Genomic DNA, 21,581 nt, shown 5'->3' on the forward strand with positions numbered 1-21,581 from the left:
AGTAATGTAAATAAAAAATAGTTATTTGAAGTTTTAACAAATCTAAAAAATATTAATAATGATAAAATATTTTGATGCATTTTATTAGTAAAATATTTGTTACAAAAAAGTTGACTAGTCTCGGATATCTCTTGTGAAAACTGTGGCCCCATTTATTAAAAAGACTGACCAAAATATTCACCAGAAACTTAATGTTTGTGTTTTCATAGAAAAACGTAGTGGTTTGGAATGACATGTGAGCATCAGTAAATGATTACAGCTTAGTTGCACACTAATTCATTCATTCATTCATTCATTCATTCATTCATTTTCCTTTGGCTTTGTCCCTTATTTATCAGGGGTCGTCGTAGCAGAACTTACCACCATCTATTCCAGCATATGTTTTAAGCTGTGGTTGCCCTTCCAGCTTGAACCTAATACTTGGAAACTCCCATAGACTCTCTCATTCACACACTCTCATACAATACGACCAATTTAGTTAATACAATTTACTCATATAGCATGTAATGGACTGTGGACTTGAATCAGTGACCATCTTGTTCTGAGCACCCACTGAGCCATCGCCTCATCCTATACACTAAATCTATTTATTTGATTTTTTTAAACCAATTATAACCTTTAACATTTGGGCTAGTCAATATTTTACACAAATTTGGGCTAATATAACCACTTTTTTACAGTGTCGTAATAGTATTGCTTATTTGTTTGATTAAAAATGTCTGCCTTTTCATTTGTCTGTTTAAAATGTCAAATATTAAAATAACCTGTCTACCCTCCCTCACGCAGGAGAAGAACTTGGTGTATCATCTACATTGCACATTAATTATTTGGATAAGTCCAAAAGCACACCTCTTCATCTGGCTGTACGCGGAGGCAATATCGAGGTGATCAAACTCTGCATCTTGAAAGGAGCCAAAGTAGAACAACATCAGGTAACTGCTGTTTCAAGAAGTATAACAACTTTATTGTGAATGTTAAACTCAAATCTAAAACAATCAAAGAACTCAGCAGACTTGAAGGCCCAAGGCTTGTGGTGAAAAAGTAAGAGTTTGCTTTTGTTCAGGGAGGGAGTCTATGATAGTACATAGAACTGTATGGTATTACAGGAAACTAGAAACTTGACACACGGATTTGAGCTCAAATCAGAAAGTTTAATCATCATTCATTATAATTTTACTATATGAATAAGCAATTATCTACACATTTATTATAGTATTTATTGGTCTAAATAAACATTAGTTAAAATCATACAATCGCCTATTGCTAGTTAATTCTAACTCGCTGTTAACAATTTTAGATTTTAATAACTACAATGTTGCATGGAGGTCAGGGACAGTACCTCTGGACTGGGCAACTAAGATGGTGGTTTCCATTTTTAAGAAAGGGGATCGGAGGGTGTGCTCCAACTATGGGGGATCACACTCCTTAGCCCTTCCTGGGAAACTCTAGACCAGGGTATTGGAGAGGTGGATTCAGCCAATAGTTTTCATCTAGGCCATGGTACTCTGGACCAGCTCTATACCCTCACCAGGGTGCTCAAGGGTTCATGGGAGAATGTCCAACCAGTCCACATGTGTTTTGTGGACTTGGAGATGGCATTTGACCGTGTACCAAGTGGCATTATGTGGAGGCTGCTCTGGGAGTGTGGGGTCAGGGGCACTGCTTCGTCCCTGTCTGAACAGAGTTTGGTTTGGTTCGCATTACCGACAGTAATTCAGACTTGTTTCCAGTGCATGTTGGACTCTGGCAGAGCTGCCCCTTTTCACCAATTCTGTTCATAATATTTATGGACAGAATTTCAAAGTGCAGCCTTTGACTAGAGGGGGTCCGGTTCGGCACTACAGGATTTCATCTTTGTTATTCGCAGTCGATGTTGTTCTATTGGCTTCATGGAACATAGACTTTCAGCATGCACTGGGGGGTGTTTTGCTACCGAGTGTGATGTGGCTGGGATGAGAATTTGCACCTCTAATCCAAGGCCATGGTGCTCCACCGGAAAAAGGTAGTTTGCCATCTCCAGGTTGGAGGAAAGTCCTTACCAAAGATGGAGGAGTTCAGGTATCTTGGGGTTTCATTTACGAGTGAGGGAAGGATGAAACATGAGATTGACAGGTGGATCAGTACAGTGGCAGGAGTAATCCAGTCAATGTACTGGTCAGTTGTAGTAAAGAAGGAGCTGAGCCGAAGGCAAAGCCCTCAATTTATCGGTCAATCTATTTTCCTACTCATCAGCTTTGGGTCATGACCGAAAGGATAAGATCACAAATACAAGCGGCCAAAATGGTTTTCTTCACAGAGTGGCAGGGAGCACCCTTATAGATAGGGTGAGGAGCTCTGTCACCCAGGAGGAGCTTGGAGTAGAGCCCTTAAAATCGAGAGCAGTCAGCTGAGGTGGCTCGGGCATCTGTTACGGATGCCTACCTAGGGAGATGTTCCAAGCATGTCTCACAGGGAGGAAGCCTTGGGATAGACCCAGGACACACTGGAGGGACTATGTCTTTTGGCTTGCCTGGGAGGTCTGGGGTTCTCTCTTCAGACTGCTGCCCCCGCGACACAGCCCCAGAAAAGTGGAAAAAAAATTAGATGAGATCAGACTTTAATAATGCATTGTGCTGTTAAACTATGAATAATAAATTCTTATGTAATATTTTTATGGCATATTTGTTATATTTTTATCATTATAAATCTTTCCTCAATATTTAAACTATTTATCTTTCACTTTTGATGATTTACCAAAACATTTTTTGTTTCTTAGTTTTTATATCACTGTTTTAAAAAAAACAAAAAAAAAACATCTATATTTCAATACTAAAATATGTGATAAACAAACAAAAATGGCATAAAAAATATAATTAGGGTTGAAAACATTAAAGTTTCAGTGTGATAAAGTTGTCAAATATATAAAATATGATTTACATTTCATACAATTATGACTTGCCAGAACATTATTTGTGCATAGATAGGTTATAGAATGGTCTAATATTCTTTAAAAAAAATCATCCACTTTGTGGTTTAATTTCCAGGCTTCCGCTGAGCTGACTACATTTTCTACTAATTTGAATTTTGTCATAAGTATATTTTATCATACTCTTCTTATAGCTGTAATATAATAGTTTGCAATTTTGTGTAATATAATCAAGAGTCCATTATCATCAAGACTTATTTCTGTAAAAGCTTTATTATACATTAAACTCCACCACTCCCTAAAAGACCTAAAACGTTTTGGCGACAAATATAACAAAATTGATATGCAGTATATGCCTAATAGGAACTTAATGTCATAATTCTGAAACTGCATGGCAGCCATTGTCATCTTCAGTTTGTAGCAGCAGGGTAAGAGACATGATCTTTTACAGGCTTTAGAAAAGGAAGTAAACATTTTAAGCATCATTGATCCTGTTTGCGCTTGGTTTTCATTCTCTTCTGTCCCCTTTTGCCCAAGTATTATGTTTCATAATAGTTTTATAAAATTGGACAGTTACATAGTTATATAGTAGGCTACTTAATTAGGCTTTCTTTTTGTAATAAACATACATTTTAATACTTTTAATCAAATGTGTTACCCACTTTACTTGAAGAGGTGTTCATTAGGCTGTCATGAGACATTTATAATCATGACATGTACTGTAATTGATAACAGTGTCTTTAAAGATATTGACAGTTGTTAGCACAGTTATCTTTGAGATGTCTTTATGATGTTATGATGAAATACACAACCTGTCTTTTTCATGGCAACTTGACATTATTAATATAACATCTTGTGTCTTAAATCTGTCATAAGCATTATTGTCAAGAGACCAGGGGTCCATTCTTCATACCTCTCTTAAATAATCTAAGACAATAGTTTGCAAACTTTTTTTCTCTAAGTACCATCTCAGAAAACGTTGTCTCTCCAAGAACCACCATAATGACCAGTATTGAAATACAGTAGAGTAGTAGGCCTGTTTAAGCAGCTAAAGCACTGCGCAGTTCAAAAACGAGGCAAATTAATTCCTATAATTAATAATATATATTATTGTCAGCCAATTTAAACTTTATAAAGCTTTAAACATTACCTTTACTTGCAGACAAAAAACAAACTTTACCATTTAAATAAAAATATGCTTTTAAAAGTTCATTAAAATGGCGCTGTTCTTAAAATTCGTAAAAAGTATAAAGAAAACTGCTGTACTTGTAAATTATTATTTATAGTAGCTTTTTCATAAAAACCTGGAAATGTTGCTTGGACCTGATGAATATAGGTTATATGTATATATATATATATATATATATATATATATATATATATATATATATATATATATATATATATATATATATATATATATATATATAATTTTTTTTTTACACATTTTAAAATATAAGTTGCATATGCATATGAGATTCTTGTATATATTTGCAATCTAAACATTAACTTATATTTTAAATATATCATTTGAAATTACTTATTTAAAGAAATGAGATCTGCTGCTCGTCATTTACAGCTTTTTTTTTGTGTCAGAAAAGCGAGTGATTAAATGCATATATACCATGCTTGACCAATTCATACGTGAAGTATTTCTGTGATTTGGTGCGACTGAGATCACGTCTTAAGTAAACTATGAAGCTCACGTTAACTGCGCACCGACGACTGTTTTCAAACAGCCTCGGGTACAGTTCGCGGTCCCTCCGTCTGTGCACACGGAAACTAAATTTAATTATATTCTACCGCTAAGCTTCAAACATGGCAAAGTTGCTTGAGTCTATGTTCTGTGTTTCGCGCCATTTGAATCACATTCAAATTAATTAGCCTAAATCTGAGGTAACAAATTAAAAAGCCACAGCGCTTTACAAAACAAATAACTTTCTATATCGAAAATACACATTATTTTACACAAAATAATGTGCATAATAACATTATCTGATTATTATTCAATTATCCATATAACAACTTGCAACTTTTACAAAGCGTAAAATCACCGTCATATTAGCTGTTAAAACAATGACTGCATAAAATATTATTCCTTTAAAAACAGTCAAATATTGTTCGTCTAAAATCATACACAAACTGTACTAAAGCTGTCGTTGTAGGCCCTACTTTTATTTGTGCTGATTGCAGTTTTATTTAATCAAGTTTTATTGTTATATTTTTGAAACTTATATAATTTTTTAAAACTATTTACTACTTTACGAATTGTATATATCTACTACTGTAAGACAATATCAGAATTTGGTACAGACTTTCAGTAGTTCCTGTGCTTAAAAAGACCTGATCTTATCCTGTTCATATGAAATAAGCCTGCTCCTGAGCAGGTTTGAGCTACTGCTGACTTGGCAACAACTCTTTGAGGAACAAAACGATCCTGGATCATGTCAAATTGTCAACAACCAAATCCAGCTAGTTGAGTACGAAGAACGGACCCCAGATGAATATTATCATGAATATCTGATCATGTACAGCAAATTAAATTTTAATTTAAGTAAAATTTAGGTAATGTTATTACAACATCATAAATATTAAAAATTAAACTGGTATCACAATTATAATGGCCTCATGACAATCAAGTTTATGACATATATACAACAAGTTATCTTCTCTTGATAATGTCATGTTGTCATAAAAAAGCAAAGAGAGGATATTATGTATTTTGTTTTGTCAAGTTCTTGGGCTGGGCGATATTGAAAAAAACAATTGTCACGTTATCATTTTTCATATCATTTAGGAATATTAGGATTTCACCTTTCAAAGCCTGCATTGTGATTGAATGATCCTGTGAGTTGGTCACTGGGAGATGTCATCCGTAATGTGGCCTGCATTTGCATAATCGTAATCCTCCAGTTAACTATTATAATATTTAAGAGTCTTAAATATTTTCCTATGCATAATTCACTTTCCAAGACACATATAATTTACATAAGGCATTATTTGCAATATATAGAGTCTAACAGCACTATGTAATGTTGATCTTTATCCAAGCATTCATATATAACCCTTAATAAGCAAAGTTTCATACAGTGGAGTATTTCAAGCAGTGCATATTAAATATGTATACATGATAATTTGTATCTTCAGGTATATAAAGTGAAATATTCCATTTGTGTCTCCTTTGTGAAATGTAGGTTTTCTGATCCATGTGTCTTTCTGTGTCTGAGACGATGTAGAATGTTGATTGGATCAAGTAGCTGTTTTGAAAGTTCTGGGCTCTTAACACCTTTGTCTTTGTCAGATGAACAAAAGACAGATGGTCACTGTCTCAATTGCCACTTTCTAATGAGCTATAGGCCTTGTTTACACTAATGCGTTTTAGTTTGAAAATGCATAAGTTTTGTTACGGTTACGCCATCTGTCCATACTACGCCGGAGTTTTCGAGCACCGAAAACGGAGCGTTTTGGAAACGTTGGAGAGGCCGTTTTCCTTCTAAAACGCTTCTGCTCCGTCTCAGTGTTGATGGGGGAAAACGTAGACATCTGAAAACGGAGACGGGGCTGCCGACATTCGCTAGCTGATTGGGGCTTTTGTGTCATTGCGTATCCTTCCCTTGTTCGTCAAGCCCCTATCACATGACTATAACACATGGCTTTAACGCTACCGGAAGACAACAGACCAGCCTTCACTGTAAACAACAACATGGACACAGAAATGGGCAGCTTTGTTTGCACTATTGTCTGTTTTAGGCGCCATTGTGCAGTTAAAGGGCCATGAAACCCCCTCGTTTCAGCAGGGTGTTTTCACACCTCTACTTTGGAAAAAGTCAGAAAAGCGGGCGTGACCAGCTCTGTTTAGGGGGGAGTGTCGGAGGAACTAAAGTGGGATGGTGTGGGAGTGTCTATTTGGGCACGCGCGAGTTTCAGTCAAAATACACACACAAGAAAGTGATGGTGTATTTTTTACAGTCATTGTGTTTAACCTACATGGACATCTGTAGTTGAATTTTTTGCCAGATTATTAAATGTTGGACTTTAACTGCAGTTTGACTCTTTCATTCAGGGAATTCATTCATGCCCCTCGCGACAAACGAGATATTTGATTCGAGGATCTGCTCTAAGCGTTTATTTTTCATGCAATGTTTGATACCGCACGGCGAATGAGAGAAAAAAAAGCTCCGCAATTCCCGGAAACTTAGATGCACTAGGCAGGTAGCGTCAGAAAGCCGCGTGTGTTATTCCGGTCACTAAATGCGGTGCTAACAAGTTTGCACTCAGTGCAATAGTTAACTTAATTCGATACGAACAAACTGAATAAACAAAGAGCACTGGTCACTCACTTACCAAATCTGTAGAGACAGGACAATCTCCAGCAACTAGAGCCGCGTCTTTATGAAGAGGAGACTACAAGCAAATCCGGATTTCAGCGTTTGCAGATGAGAACAGCTCTCAGGTAAACAATAATCCTCCTTGGACACGTAAATTATTGTTGTCGAGCGTCGCGTACACTGTTAATCCACACGTGAGTCTGAGTTCTCACAGAGAGAAAATGAAAACGAAACTTAACTGCAGCAAACTATAAAAGCAACACTCCACGCTTGTTTTGCCAAAACAACGTGGCGTCTCTGGTGTAAACAGTGACACTAATGAATATTAATGAAGTTGCAAAATAGAGCGCGCTGATTGGTTTGAACCAAGCCTTACTCATGCATTAATGCATCACACTGTAAGACGTAATAAGACTCACTCTGGTACAGACGCCCAGTCTGCACGCTGGAATACAACGCTATTATGTCATGGCCGTGACGCAGCTTCAAAAATTCGTTTCAAACAGGAAGTACGAATTTGCTTGAAATAACGCAAAAACAACCAATTTACACTTTTTAGTGAAATATAGGTGTCCTAATAGTGTTTTTAGCAGTGTGGGACACTAATACCACTGTCAACAGCTCAAAAAATGTGTTTTGGTGTTTCGTGACCCTTTAAACTCTGCCTTTTTTACTACAGCAGCGGCATGTATTCGATAGAACGTGCATGCGAATGCGCGAATGGTCACGTGATATATGTTTTTGGTGGCGTAGTGTGGACGGAGATATGTTAAGAAATGCTAGGTGAAACGCTAGTGTGGACGTGGATCGTTTTTGATCTAAAACGCCATATTTCAAGCTAAAACGCACTAGTGTAAACAGGGCCTGAGAGAAGGGTCAGAGTTTATTGTAAACTCTGCAGCATTTGTTTATATTGGAAATTAATTTCCACAAGTTAATTTCCACAAGTTTCTGGATTTACAACTACAACACTAAACTTCTTGGCATTGCTACCAAGGTGCGTGCTCAGCAGCTACATTTTAATAAAACTATTGCCTCCATACCACAACTACATAACAAATCTTTTTTTTTTTTTTGCTAATATTGACAATGGTGTTTGGTCAGTAAATCAAGTTGTCATAGCAAAAACATCTCAAACAATGTCACCTTTGCATTTAAAATGACATAACAAAGTAAATGACAGTTAATGACAGCTGTGATTAGCATACAAGAAAAACACCCTTATATTCATGACTTGTGACATGTCATTATTATTGGTTTCATTACCTCGATTTCTATATTATAATGAAGAGCCCATTAAATTCAAGACTGATTTAAGTAAAATCTGTTTAATAGAGTACATAAAATCCCATTGCACCCTGAAAAATGTTTTCGGTACAAAATGTATACATATACCCATTCCTAAAAAAAAAAGGTTTAAATGCAGCCTGAATACCTGACCCCCAATCTGGACCACACAAATACACTAGCGACTCCTCCATTTGTCGTCTTCAGTCCATAGCAGTGAGGTTGATGCATTCAGTAATAGCTTCAGATAGTTAAATTGATACAAATTGCTGCCACTTACGTTTATAACTGAGCTTGGTCGTTCTGTCCATTGCCACGGCAATTCAGGGCACTCTTTCTCATTAATGGTTCGTGTTACTGGTGCAGCAACTGAGAGATTGTCCCCCTTTTGCACTACCTGACCCTGCCTCTTCTACTTCTGTCAGGCTAATAGCCGCCTTCCATCTCTGTGCCTGTATGTGTGTGGCCTGATTTGTTTTCGCAGAGTGGCAAATGCACGGCCCTCCACTTTGCCTGCAGTCAGGGTTCTCTGGAGGCTGTCAAAATCATGCTTTCCTCTTACAACAGAACAGAAGATATCGTCAACATTCGGGATGGAGCCAATCGGACACCTTTGCATAGGTCAGTTGGATGTCGTACTGTGATAAAGTAGACATTATGGGATGAGATTTTTGCTACTGGTAATCCAGGTGCTGATTTATTTCATGTCAGTTCACATGTCAGAACCCAGTCTCATTAAAGATACCAACATAGGATATTTGTGGAGTATGTATGGCCGAATTTTAAAACGAACGCTATGGGGCCATGTGATGCCGTTCCTTCTTAGCACTTACCAGCTGACCGCTTACTTCCATACGGACGGCTTTCCCGCTGTTACCAGTTTGTCCAGTGAGCTCGCCATGTAGGTAGGCGGACTTGAGATGCAGAGAGGAGATGACTACGACGATGGGGTTCAAGTCTGGTAAAGAACGGTTTCAACAAGTGGGAAAGACAAAAACAGAATTAAAAAAATAAAATAAACAAGTAAATAACAGGGTGAGAATGTGGTAAAACCTGAAAACGTGGTAAAATCAGGCGAGGCTTTTCTTTTTATTGTTTTTGAAAACTGGTTTAGGGAAGTGGGTGGGCAGGTCAATCGATGCTTTTGAAAGCACTATTTTTGGGTTTAGGGAAGGAGGAGGGTGCATCATTCGATTGATCAGTCAGTCAGTCAGTGAGTCATTCAGTTAGTCAAATAGTCAGTCGACAGTGGCCTCTGGTGGATTTGTGTGAGAACAGCAGGCACGAATGATACTCATAAGAGAGATTCGAGATCTGAATGCAAGACACAGCAGCCTCTGGTGGATTCACGAAAACAAATTCTGCATAAAATGTAGCTCCTGGGACATATTTGGTGCTCTCCACATATGTAGATAGAGGTACATTTTCAGAATGAGTCTGGGTTGGAAGTTACTTTCCCAGGGCTATGTATCTGAGAACTGCATATGGCTATGTATGATTGCAGTTTTGTTTTCACAAATCCACTAGAGGTCATCTTGTAGATTTTTGACTGTCTCAAATATATTACTGGGGCCATTTCTCTTGTGCATCTAAGAGAGAAACAGGGTTGTTGTTGTGCATTAGCTTGCTACTCACCCCCTTCCCTAAACACAACCACTAGTGTTTTTAAAAGCAATCTAGTAGAGAATATAAACATAATGACGGTGATTTTACCCTGATTACACATTGCGTTTTGGTGTGGTTTTACCTGGTTACTGGTTACTTCGCCAGAATTTGAGTCCCAAATCCTTCGCCGTATATGTCGTGTTACTGAGCAAACTGGTTAAGCTGGAGTAAAAAAATGGAGTAAAAGCATTCAGCCGTACTAAAGTTGGCGGTGGTTTTATACCATTCTGTAGCATTTATTTTACATAAAACATGCAGCCATATGTTGCCCAGGGCACATATTTCACGGTTCTCAAATATGTAACCCTGGGCACATATAATGAGAAGTATGGTTAGACAATTACATTTAAGTAAACATTTACTAAATGTTTTCAGATTTAGTAACATGCATATTTCTGCATATTTTAAAATAGCTAAATTCTTTGATGAAGATGTTAATTATGGATGACTTTAATTGTACTTCATTTAAAGCAGATTTAAGAAAAGATTAAAGGAAAACATTTAAAGAATCATTGGTCACGTCAAACAACCCACCCAGTTCAGCAGGAATGAGGCAGGCAGATAAAGCACACCATATCGCATCATCACGAAACCTTTAGAATGAAGACAAACAAAACAAACAAATGACACGCTACTGTACAGGATTACATTATATGCCTTTACGTACAGGCAACCCATCTCTGGGAAACAATCACATACACTCGTTCACACACACACACACTACGGACAATTTAGCCTACCCAATTCACCTGTACCGCATGTCTTTGGACTGTGGGGGAAACCGGAGCACCCGGAGGTAACCCACGCAAACGCAGGGAGAATATGCAAACTCCACACAGAAACATCAACTGAGCCGAGGTTCAGACCTGCGACCCAGCGACCTTCTTGCTGTGAGGCGAACGTGCTACCCACTGCGCCACTGTGTCGCCCCTATGTATTGACATTCATTATATTTGTTCACTCACTGACCGACTGATGGCACCGTGCATCAAGTGGTCTCTCCACTAACAGAGGGACCCAGCGCAGTGAGCGCACCCATCTATAATATAAAACCACAAAAATTGTCCGGCAATAACTCAGTATAAAATGTATTATTATTATTAGTATTAAATGTATATAACATCCTCGTTTTAATAGACGTCATCAAACATTCAGCCCAAATACTCCGGAGACAACTAAAACATATACATATTTCCCTAGGTTATATGACACTTAATAGGTAATTTCCCTTTATTTGAGGATGTTGCATATTATTCAGTGATCTTAAAGGGCGCCTAGGTTACCCCTTTTTCCAGATTTAAGATAAGTCTTTTGTGTCCCCAGAATGTGTCTGTAAAGTTTCAGCTCAAAACTTCAGCTCACCCATCAGATTATTTATTATAGCTGTGTGAAGTTTCTGTTTTATAGCTGGTAAAACCGTGTTGCTGTTTTTTTGTACTGCGCCTTTAAGGCTAGTCCTCCCGCCCACCATTACCACATGCCTGTTAGCAGCATGCCTCAATCGCCGCCCTCGGCCCTCGGCCAAAACGTTTGTGAGAAATACCACAGTAAGAACTTTACCAATGAGTATTTGATGCATTTTTTTGTGGAGTTGCAACCATGAGTCACACAAAATGTCATCACAAAGGTCACGTACAGACACAGCGAGGACACACACACACACAGCACAGACACATACACACATAGCGCAGACACACAAACACAGAGATTAGCTTTGCACTCACGCATATGTGACAGGATACAGGTTAATATCCACTGCTGTATGGATATCTGTTATGTCAATGTACAAAATAAACCTGGTTTAACGTCCACAAACCAGGATTGAAGTGTCTTCTTTTATAAATGTTTTGGAATGCGGCTGTGCTGATGAGGTAAATCGCTGTAATTCATTACACACATGCACTATTTTAAATCGCTGTAATTCATTACACACATGCACTATTTTAAATCGCTGTAATTCATTACACACATGCACTATTTTAAAAACATTTTAAACCTGGAAAACTTACTCTTGATCACGTTTGATGATGATGATTGATGATCCTATCAAACTGACCTTTTATTCCCAATTGATATGATTATACGCGTTACTACGAAGAAGTGTTAATGTGAGCATGTCAGTCAATATTGGTGGGTGGGGGGACTGCACTCCTACGTCAAGTTGCGGACTGTCTAAAAATTGCTGCAATTGGTCCACCATTTTTATGTTGTTAGATAAAAAAAAAAAAAAAAAAGCACTGGGTGTGTTTATATCACCTCAATATGACTGTCTATAAACTATACCTACACACATGTCTGTAGAACCAGCTTAAAAAGTAGATTTTTTACCATAGGTGACCTTTAAGTAAAGTGTTAAGTGTTTCAGCACATAAGAGCAAGTAATAAAATACAGCCTATATTTTGTTGTGCTCTACATGTATTTAAAATTTCATTTTCATATTTTACCAAGTCATATAAAAACATAAACACTTGTTTGAGGACATAGAAGTCATTTTGTAATTGCATTTTTTTCTAAATCCGTTTTTAAAGCGGCCCTGTGCATGACTGAGTGACAGAAAAGAAGGTCATTTCTGCTTTCACTCACCCAAAAAATGCTCTGTTTGCACGATTTGATTAATATCAATATATCCAACTACTTTATAAATAATATTTTAAACCTCCTCCGGTGTTTATTGTTTTTAGAAAATATCTAAAATCTTCTTTACAGAAAGGCTTTTATAAAATGAAAGTTATATTTGGCTTAAAAACGATTTAATGTATGTATTGTATGTACCTACATTGTTATAGCTTTTGTTTGTTTTATATTGGTTTATTTATTTAATGTGATTTTATTTATTTTTACTTATCCGATATTTGTAATTCTTTACATTTTTTCAATATAGTCTATTTTATCAAGATTGTTTTGAGCCTACAAATGTGGACACATAATTTGTAAAGTTTTATGTCTTTCTGTTGTATTCATATTTTGTTTTATCTCCAAAATAAATTAAAAAGGAAAAATCCTGCTCGCGGTATCAACAGAGCTGTCAAGCGAGCACTCTTTTGCCCTGTCTATTACAAACATACACACACATACTGTACACCTGTGTTTAGCATCATCCACTTACATGCAATATGTAATCTGATCAATGAGAGATAATGATGAAATAATGATGCATTGAACACCCTGTTCTGATGAGTTGTAACTATATCAGCTTTATATCAGCAAAAATATTTTTTAGAACCTGATTAAATTGGTATTAAATGTGTTTAATACTAAAAAACACATTCAATGTTACAGTCACAGCCCTTGCCAACCAGAATAAAAGAGAACAGGTCCGACTGTGTTGCTGTTGATTTGGCTGCTGTTTTTGACAAATACACCAAACAAGAGAAAACATACCTCAAACCTTGTTGCTCAATGTTACACTACATTTCCACAATGGTATATCAATCAATCTGGAAACCACATAAATCCTTATACACTTGAATGTGATCCAGGTGTTAACAAAGCCTAAGTTTTTATGTATTCCATACTGTTACCCGGTTCAGACTTTAACATTATCATGACAGACTAAAATATGGTAGATACATTCCTGTGTGTTTTGTACAAGAAACATATCAGACTACATGTACTGTAGCTTCACAACTAATCACCACATCCAAGTCATCTTTAATGACATGAGTGATGTCATCAAGAGGGCTGAACTAGCGACTGATTTTTACAAAACCAAGAGTGTAAAAAATCCACGAAGACAGATCATAAAGGCTAAATTATTGTTATCATAACCCCATATGGCAGTCCATCGCAATATAACATATTGTAACATAACAGCACCAGTTTGATATCCTCTCTCTCTTATCTTTATGTTTGGAATTTGTTAATAGAGAAGTGTTTTGTGATATGGGTCAATGTCACAGTACAGTTACTGATTTAAAAAAAAAAAAAAATTGCTATAGTCTTTCTGTTAGGACATCGAAAAGGATTCCGGACAGAGTATAGGCAATGCCATTTATGACCCTCTATATATAATAAAACTGTAGATTCTTGTTTCTGAAATGCCCATTGTCACTTACAAATCTTACAAAACCCTTAAATCAATCAGACAGTGCCAGACTGTCTTAACTTTTTCTGATTTGGGGTTCATTTGGGGTACATTTCATGTCTTTAGTTTGAAACTGTGTACTTTAAAAAGTTCACTAAAACATCTTGACATGCTGTGAATGTCTTGCCATGTCTAGTTGGATTATATGAGATCTACAAAAATCAGTGGCATTTGGTGAATTATTCAATTAGAAAGACTTTCATTTTGGGGTGAACTATTCCTTTTAAAATGACCTAAAGTGTGCAGAAATGCTCACAGTCACAGCAGACCACTTACAAGCTTTGTTTAAAATACTGTTCTTTAAATTATTTACTGGCTGATGCACTGCCAAGAGTACAACATAGAACATCAAAATGAAATAGAAACATAAACTGTCTGACCTTTGAGCGAATCCACACTGAATTTTACACTCGTAACTTATTTAGACTACAAGTCTTACAGTGAAATATTTATTAAACAAAGCTAACTTTTTCTGCAGAGGATCCTGGGGCTGACTTGTAAGACATAAAAGAACAATAAGTTTGAACAATACCATTATTAAAAAAAAAAAACACACACACACACACACATTGTAGGATAAACTGGAGAATACGGGGGGAACCCACGCGAACACATGGTAACTCCACACAGAAATGCCTGACTCTGCCTGGACTCAAACCAGTAACCTTCTTGCTGGAAAGAGACAGTGCTAACCACTGAGCCACCGTGTCACCTGGTTTTGTTCATCAATTGTCTTAGGGCTCTATTTTAACGATCTAGGCACAAAGGTTAAATCACACAGGGTAGTGCTTATTCTCTTAATGAGTTATGAGTTTGTTTTGAGCATAACGTGCATTAAACCAATCAGAGTCTCATCTCCCCTCCCTTTAAGAGTCTATTTCGTCACACCATGATGTTGTCAGGGTTTTGCCACTCTGGTCTTGTAAATTCTTGTTTTGGTGACAGAGCCCGGGCACTAGCTGTCTCGTCCTGTTTTTGTCTTTGTGTGTCTCTGTGTGTGCGCGCGCCTTCGTGGGTGTGCGCAGAGCATGCGTGCTTCCGCTTGATGCAGCCGCGTGGGCTCTGCGTGCTTCAGACGCGCGCGCTTTTGTACTAGTGTTGGTGTTTGTTCTGTCAGCATCGCACTGCTTCATTCTCGTCACCTCTGTCTAGTTGGTTTCAGTTTTGGTTGGCGCTGAGATGAAGCATCCGCGTTGTATATGTGTGAGCGCACGGTAAGGTGTTTATCTATCGTGTGCTCGTGTCTTGTGTCTCCTGTCAAAGCACGTGGCTCTGTGTTTACATTGTGGTCGCGTGCTTTTGTTGTGTGCTTCATTGTTGTTTGTCTTGTCATAAGAACACACAGTTAATGAGTTCTCTCATTGGCTGCGTGTTCTAGTCTCATTTTATGTGAGGGCATAGCTTGTGTTGTCTCTCTGTGTCATGTGCTCTCCCGTCTATTGTCTAGTCCCACCCTCCTTGTTTACCCATTATTAGTTAATTATGTTCATCTGTTTGTGTGTTAATTTAGTCCTTCATATAAACCCCTCATGTCTGCCGTCCTGTGCCAGTTTGTCGTCGATTTTTCTCTGTCCTGCTGTGTCTAGCCCTGCCTTGTCTTGCCAACCCAGTCAAATTTGTTTGTCTATTTGTTTTATTAGTGTTTTTCCCCCTCGGGGTTGTTTATTTTGCCTTTTATTTTATTTTGTTAAAAATAAATACTTATTCACTCCGCAGCGCAAGGATAAAGCATGAGCCTCCTGCATTCGACCTATTTCTTACTTTATTCTTTTAATATTGTGGAAAAGGAAATGGTGTTGTACACACTCCAGTGAAGACATTTATTAGCCAACATATTTAATTTTGTTTGTTAAGCGCAAAGAATTCTTTCAAAACTATTACTAAATTAAATTTTAATTTACAGCAAACAAATAAATGAGCTATAATAATGAAGTGTGATCAAAAATTAAATCAAAACACATGTCCTGTTTTTATGCCCATATGGTGATGCATATGTCTCCAAAACCTGACAGGTGGACAAATCTAAACTTTTTTTTGTTAAAACAAATACAAATATGCATATAATAAATCATTCTAATATTATAATAATAATGGGCGATGCAGTGGCGCAGTAGGTAGTGCTGTCGCCTCATAGCAAAAAGGTCACTGATTCGAGCCTCAGGTGGGTCAGTTGGCGTTTCTGTGTGGAGTTTGCATGTTCTCCCTGCGTTCGCGTGGGTTTCCTCCGGATGCTCCGGTTTCCCCCACAGTCCAAAGACATGCGGTACAGGTGAATTGCGTAAGCTAAATTGTTCGTAGTGTAGTGTGAATGAGTGTGCGTGGATGTTTCCCACAGATGGGTTGCGGCTGGAAGAGCATCCTCTGCGTAAAAGCGGGCTGGATAAGTTGGCGTTCATTCCGCTGTGGTGACCCTAGATTAAAAAAGGGACTAAGCCGAAAAGAAAATGAATGAATGAATTATAATAATAACAATATCATACAAATTGTTATGAATAAACTGAAAAATGCCCCCTGAGATGAAAAAGGAATTGAGGTAGTGGTTGTTATATTCATGTAGTGAAAAATAAATCCTTTATAATCTTTTAATTTTTTTTCACATGTAAAGATATTTGTGTATTGCTGCACATCCTGTGTGTATTAAGTGATTTCTAAGTGTTTTGCACCTGCATAGATGCGTAACTAACGATCTCTGCACTGGACTTTAGACCAGCTTTTAGTTGGTCAATGGCGCAGCCTATTTTAGTTTTTCAAAATAGCAACACGCCAACAATGTGCCTTAACAAACCATTTTAGACCGGAACACCCATGAGGCCACAGTGGCCCAAATGGATTTGCTATTTATACAACGTGGTGCCAAATGGGAATTAGGGTTGCGCTGGTCTGAAAATAGCAACAAATTACGCCAAACATATCTTGCATCTTGTTGTGCCGGGTGTATTTTTCATATCATTGGAAATTAAAGAAAGTCAAAACTACTGTGGACGAAAATCAAAAGCTGAGACTTTATTTCAAAATGAAATTAGCCTTGGATGCCAGATGCGCTACAAATAATGGTTAGGTAAGATCTCTAAGAACAGGGGGGAAAATAAATGACACACACACGTCTTGTGGAGTGCCTGCATAACTGCATAATCTGACTCCAGATGCAGTGGGTAATTAATTCACATCGATATTTATAAGGTTTTATCTGACATTTTTGTGAAAATTGAGTTACTGACATATTCTTACTAAATGACAACCTATTTACATTGTGGTATGTTTTTCTTATAAGTTGTTTACTATTTAAGACTTTTTATTAAAAAAAAAAATGTTACACACACTGTTTGCTAAGGAATGCAAAAACTTAGAAGCTCAATATCTCAAAATCATTCAGAATGCAGACAGAACCTTATAATTCCAAGGTGACGAAATGCAGATACGTTTTTTATCTTTTTACCGTTTGTACCTTTTTCACTCATCATTTCCAGTAGGTTAGAGACTAGTGGGGTGGAGCACTTTAAATTTTGAGCAGGGCAATTTAGACACCTTCTCCCCCCATGACCATGCCTCAGTAAACAATTAAGGACAGAACCCATTATTTTCCTCTTTGTGCTGAATATAGACCTCTGACATGTTCATTTTTCTTTTGTTTATATTATTAATATATATGCCGTAGTAAATATTTGATAAATTGTCATGCTTCAAAGATTAACAATGACTTTCTTCTCCTAATAGAGCCACGCTGTTTGATCACGTTGAGTTGGCTGAATATCTTATTTCAAAGGTAAATGTCTGAATGACTTGCTTTGTGAATAATCCAAACCCCAACCTTTATTCTGCTGTGCGTGCACTCTTTGAACCAACAAGCTGCATCGCTCAAATTGATCTCGTGATAAAACAAGTATTAAGAATCCAATATCTCATCATCTTATCACATGTCTTTTGATAAAGCCTAATACACTGTCATTGGATCTCATTTGTCTTGGAAAGGGAGCAGAAATTGACTCTATTGACTGTAAGGGACTGTCTCCGCTTCTGCTCGCCTCCAGCTGCAGCGCTTGGAAAACAGTTGCATATCTGTTGTCCATTGGTAAGACATTTCTATTGATTTTCAACACATTTTCACTAATATCATTTGCATGCACATTATGATGCATTTAATATTTTGTTGTGTTATAAAATAGGTGCAGATTTTAAAATCAAAGAAAAAACAGGTCGCAACTTCCTCCACTTTGTTATTCTTCAACCTAAAGGCCTAAAAAATCTTCCTGAGACGGTTTTGCAGGTATGACAATCTTCCGAAATGTCAAGGTCACTTTGTCAAATTCAGAACGTAGTGAAAAAAGGCCTGAAGAGTCCATGTGACCTTGTGTTATGGATTTTTACATAATATATTATTTATAAATGATAAAGACTTTAGAATGACAATAAATTAGTACTTTGGAGCTACTCTGTGTTTTAGTGAAGAATATAACACAGAAAAATTTCATTTTAAAGAAAGGATTAAGAGTCCAAGTGACCTATTGTTTTGATTTATAACATAGTGAACCCAACAGGTAAWWATATATATATATATATATATATATATATATATATATATATATATATATATATATATATATATATATATATATATATATATATATATATATATATATATATATATTAATAATGAAACAACATATGGTTAAATTAGCATAACTCAATAGAGGGGGCTTTGTTAAAGTGTAAATAATCAAGTAAATACTAGCTAATAGTAATTTATTACATGTTTTTACTGTGCAGTTAAGGTTAGAATGCAGGGTTAAGTTTAAGGTTAAGTTTATCTTAGCAAGTACATGAAAGATGTAACAAAGACGCCTTAAAATAAATTGTTAATTAACATACTTTTTCTGACCTGTGCTTATTAAAATATATACAAATTAATGGGGACCATACTAAACTTTTTTTTTTAACCTTTCTGTCGTGTTTGGCTCAAATCTGACCGATTTATAAGTTAAAAGGTAACACTTTACAATAAGGTTCATTAGTTAATGCATTTAGTAACATGAACTGATAATGAACAACACATGTACAGGATTTATTAATCATAATTGAACATTTACTAATGCATTATTAGCATCCAAGTCCATGCTTGTTAACATTAGTTAATGCACTGTGAGTTAACATAAACTTACAATGAACAACTGTATTTTCATTAACTAAAGTTTACTAAAATGAATAAATACTGTAGTAAATGTATTGTTCATTGTTTGTTCATGTTAGTAAATGCATTATTTAACATTAACTAATGAACCTTATTGTAAAGTGTTACCAGTTAAAACACTCATAAACATTGTGTTTTACTTCTGATTGCCTCAAGGCTTTATGGTATCAACAAATACATTGCTTTTACTTTCATTAATCTGTATATAAGCATGTATTCACCTTATTCTCCATGTACAAGTGGGCACAGCAGCCATTTAAATCTTTTTGGCTTGAAACTTCATTCACTTCCATTCCTTTTTAGATAATAAAAACAGCTCGTTTTGCTGCTTGATGTTGCAAACTGATATTTTCTTAATATGTTATTCTATTTTGTCTGTATTGTTATCCAAACGCTTGTTTGTAGAGCAAGTAGTTTGACCGTTTTCTGCCATTTACTATTCCTAGTCATGTCTCCCATAGGCAACTGAATCGGAAGTTCTAAGACAATCACATTAACAAGTGCACTTTGCTATTGAAGAATAAGGTCAAAAACTCTGAGGTCCTAAATTATAATTTTTATTTTTACTTTTATTTTTTTAAGCAAATGAAGGTTATACAGTGCGTTGTAAACTGCAGAGCTCCTCTATTTAATAATAATAATAATAAAAACACAGGTAAGAAAAAGTAACGCCAAAGTAACTCAAAAGTAACACACCACATTACTTTCTAATAAGTAACTAAGTAACACAACTAGTTACTATTTTGGGAAGTAACTTAATATTGTAAAACATTACTATCAAAAAGTAACTTTCACTAACACTTTCTATGCTTGTTAATATATTTAAAAGAATATGTAATTATACTAAATGTTATTTTATTTGTAATGATAAAGATTCAAAACAACAGTCATATGTGGGTGCATTGTGATTTAGTACAGAATATAAAGTCTTGTTACACTGTATGAGAATTTAATAGTTTTTGCAAAAAAATAAAAATAAAATAAATAAATCCACCTCACCAAAAATCCTGAGGTGGTTTTACAGGTGTGAAAATCTTCTTAAACGTCAAGTTGACTTTTGTCAGATTCAGCACACAGAACAACTTTCATTTTGAAAGAGAGCTTGAAGAGTCCAAGTGACCCTGTGTTATGGATTATTACATAATGTATTGTTTTGAACACGCGTATGTTCTGTATATAGTTATAAGAGCCCATTGCCTCCTCCAGAGCACCGCCGTGAAGGAGATGTTGTCTGATGAGGATGTTGAAGGCTGCACTCCTCTGCACTACGCCTGCAAGCTTGGCATCCACGATTCGGTCAAAAATATGCTGGGTCTCAATATCTGCTTGGGTCAAAAGTCACGGGAGAAGAAATCAGCGCTTCACTTCGCTGCAGAGTGAGAACGTTTGTAATACGAGCTATATCAAAGTCAAATCTTCTTTATATATAAGTAATAAGATCGGACCTACAATAGCATTTCAAAGGAAGTTCTGACCATTATGAAAATTGTGCTTTTCTCATACATTCATAAACCTGCTGATATTCATTTTTTTACTTTGATTTGTGTCAGATATGGGCGTATAAATACATGCCACCGGCTGCTGGAGACCCTCACAGACTCTAAAATGCTGAATGATTGGGATGAAAAGGGTCTGACGCCCCTCCATCTTGCTTCAAGGGCAGGACACGCTCAAGTAGTGGATCTGCTGCTTAGGAAGGGAGCACTGTTTCAAAGGTAACACCATTTTTAAAGAAATTAAGGTGTTATTGGTGGCCATATCATTATCAGACGATAAATGCTACTTTAGTCTTATCGTATCAGTCCGATATCAAAATTAGGCCGATATCCTTAAGCAGATTACGTAATGGTACAGGACTGCCTGTCTCCAGCATGCACGGACGGAACTTGTTCAGACTTGTACAGTGCACTATAATGGAGCTTTCCTAAGATTGTTTATTCCTTCAATGTCCATCCTTTCTTTGTGGGGTATTGCTGTGTGTTAATAACTCAGTAAGTAACCATATTCCTTATTACTGTAGGTATGTTTGATAAATTGTCATTGTGGTTTTGGTTTAAATCGCCTTTAAACATAACAGCAGCGGTGGACATGAGCTAAACAACTCGTTGGGTTGTTTGTAATCTAAT

General features: G+C 36.5%; 1 protein-coding gene across 14 annotated transcripts in view; it reads left to right on the forward strand.

Moving 5' to 3' along the window:
* The window catches only part of trpa1b (transient receptor potential cation channel, subfamily A, member 1b), a 365,395-nt gene that overhangs the window by 317,522 nt on the left and 26,292 nt on the right, over positions 1–21,581 (forward strand). For 13 of the 14 annotated variants that reach the window (XR_012399109.1, XR_012399110.1, XR_012399112.1 and 10 more), the window contains 7 exons: positions 787–932; positions 9,005–9,141; positions 17,985–18,033; positions 18,240–18,339; positions 18,434–18,534; positions 20,662–20,831; positions 21,006–21,170. Coding sequence is in view for 8 of the 14 variants with exons in the window: in XM_073940325.1 (XP_073796426.1) it covers positions 787–932; positions 9,005–9,141; positions 17,985–18,033; positions 18,240–18,339; positions 18,434–18,534; positions 20,662–20,831; positions 21,006–21,170 (868 nt within the window). In the remaining 6 variants the exon portion in view is untranslated. 14 annotated transcript variants of the gene reach the window in all.

Source organism: Danio rerio, chromosome 24 (assembly GCF_049306965.1).
Source record: "Danio rerio strain Tuebingen ecotype United States chromosome 24, GRCz12tu, whole genome shotgun sequence".
Lineage (NCBI taxonomy): Eukaryota > Metazoa > Chordata > Actinopteri > Cypriniformes > Danionidae > Danio > Danio rerio.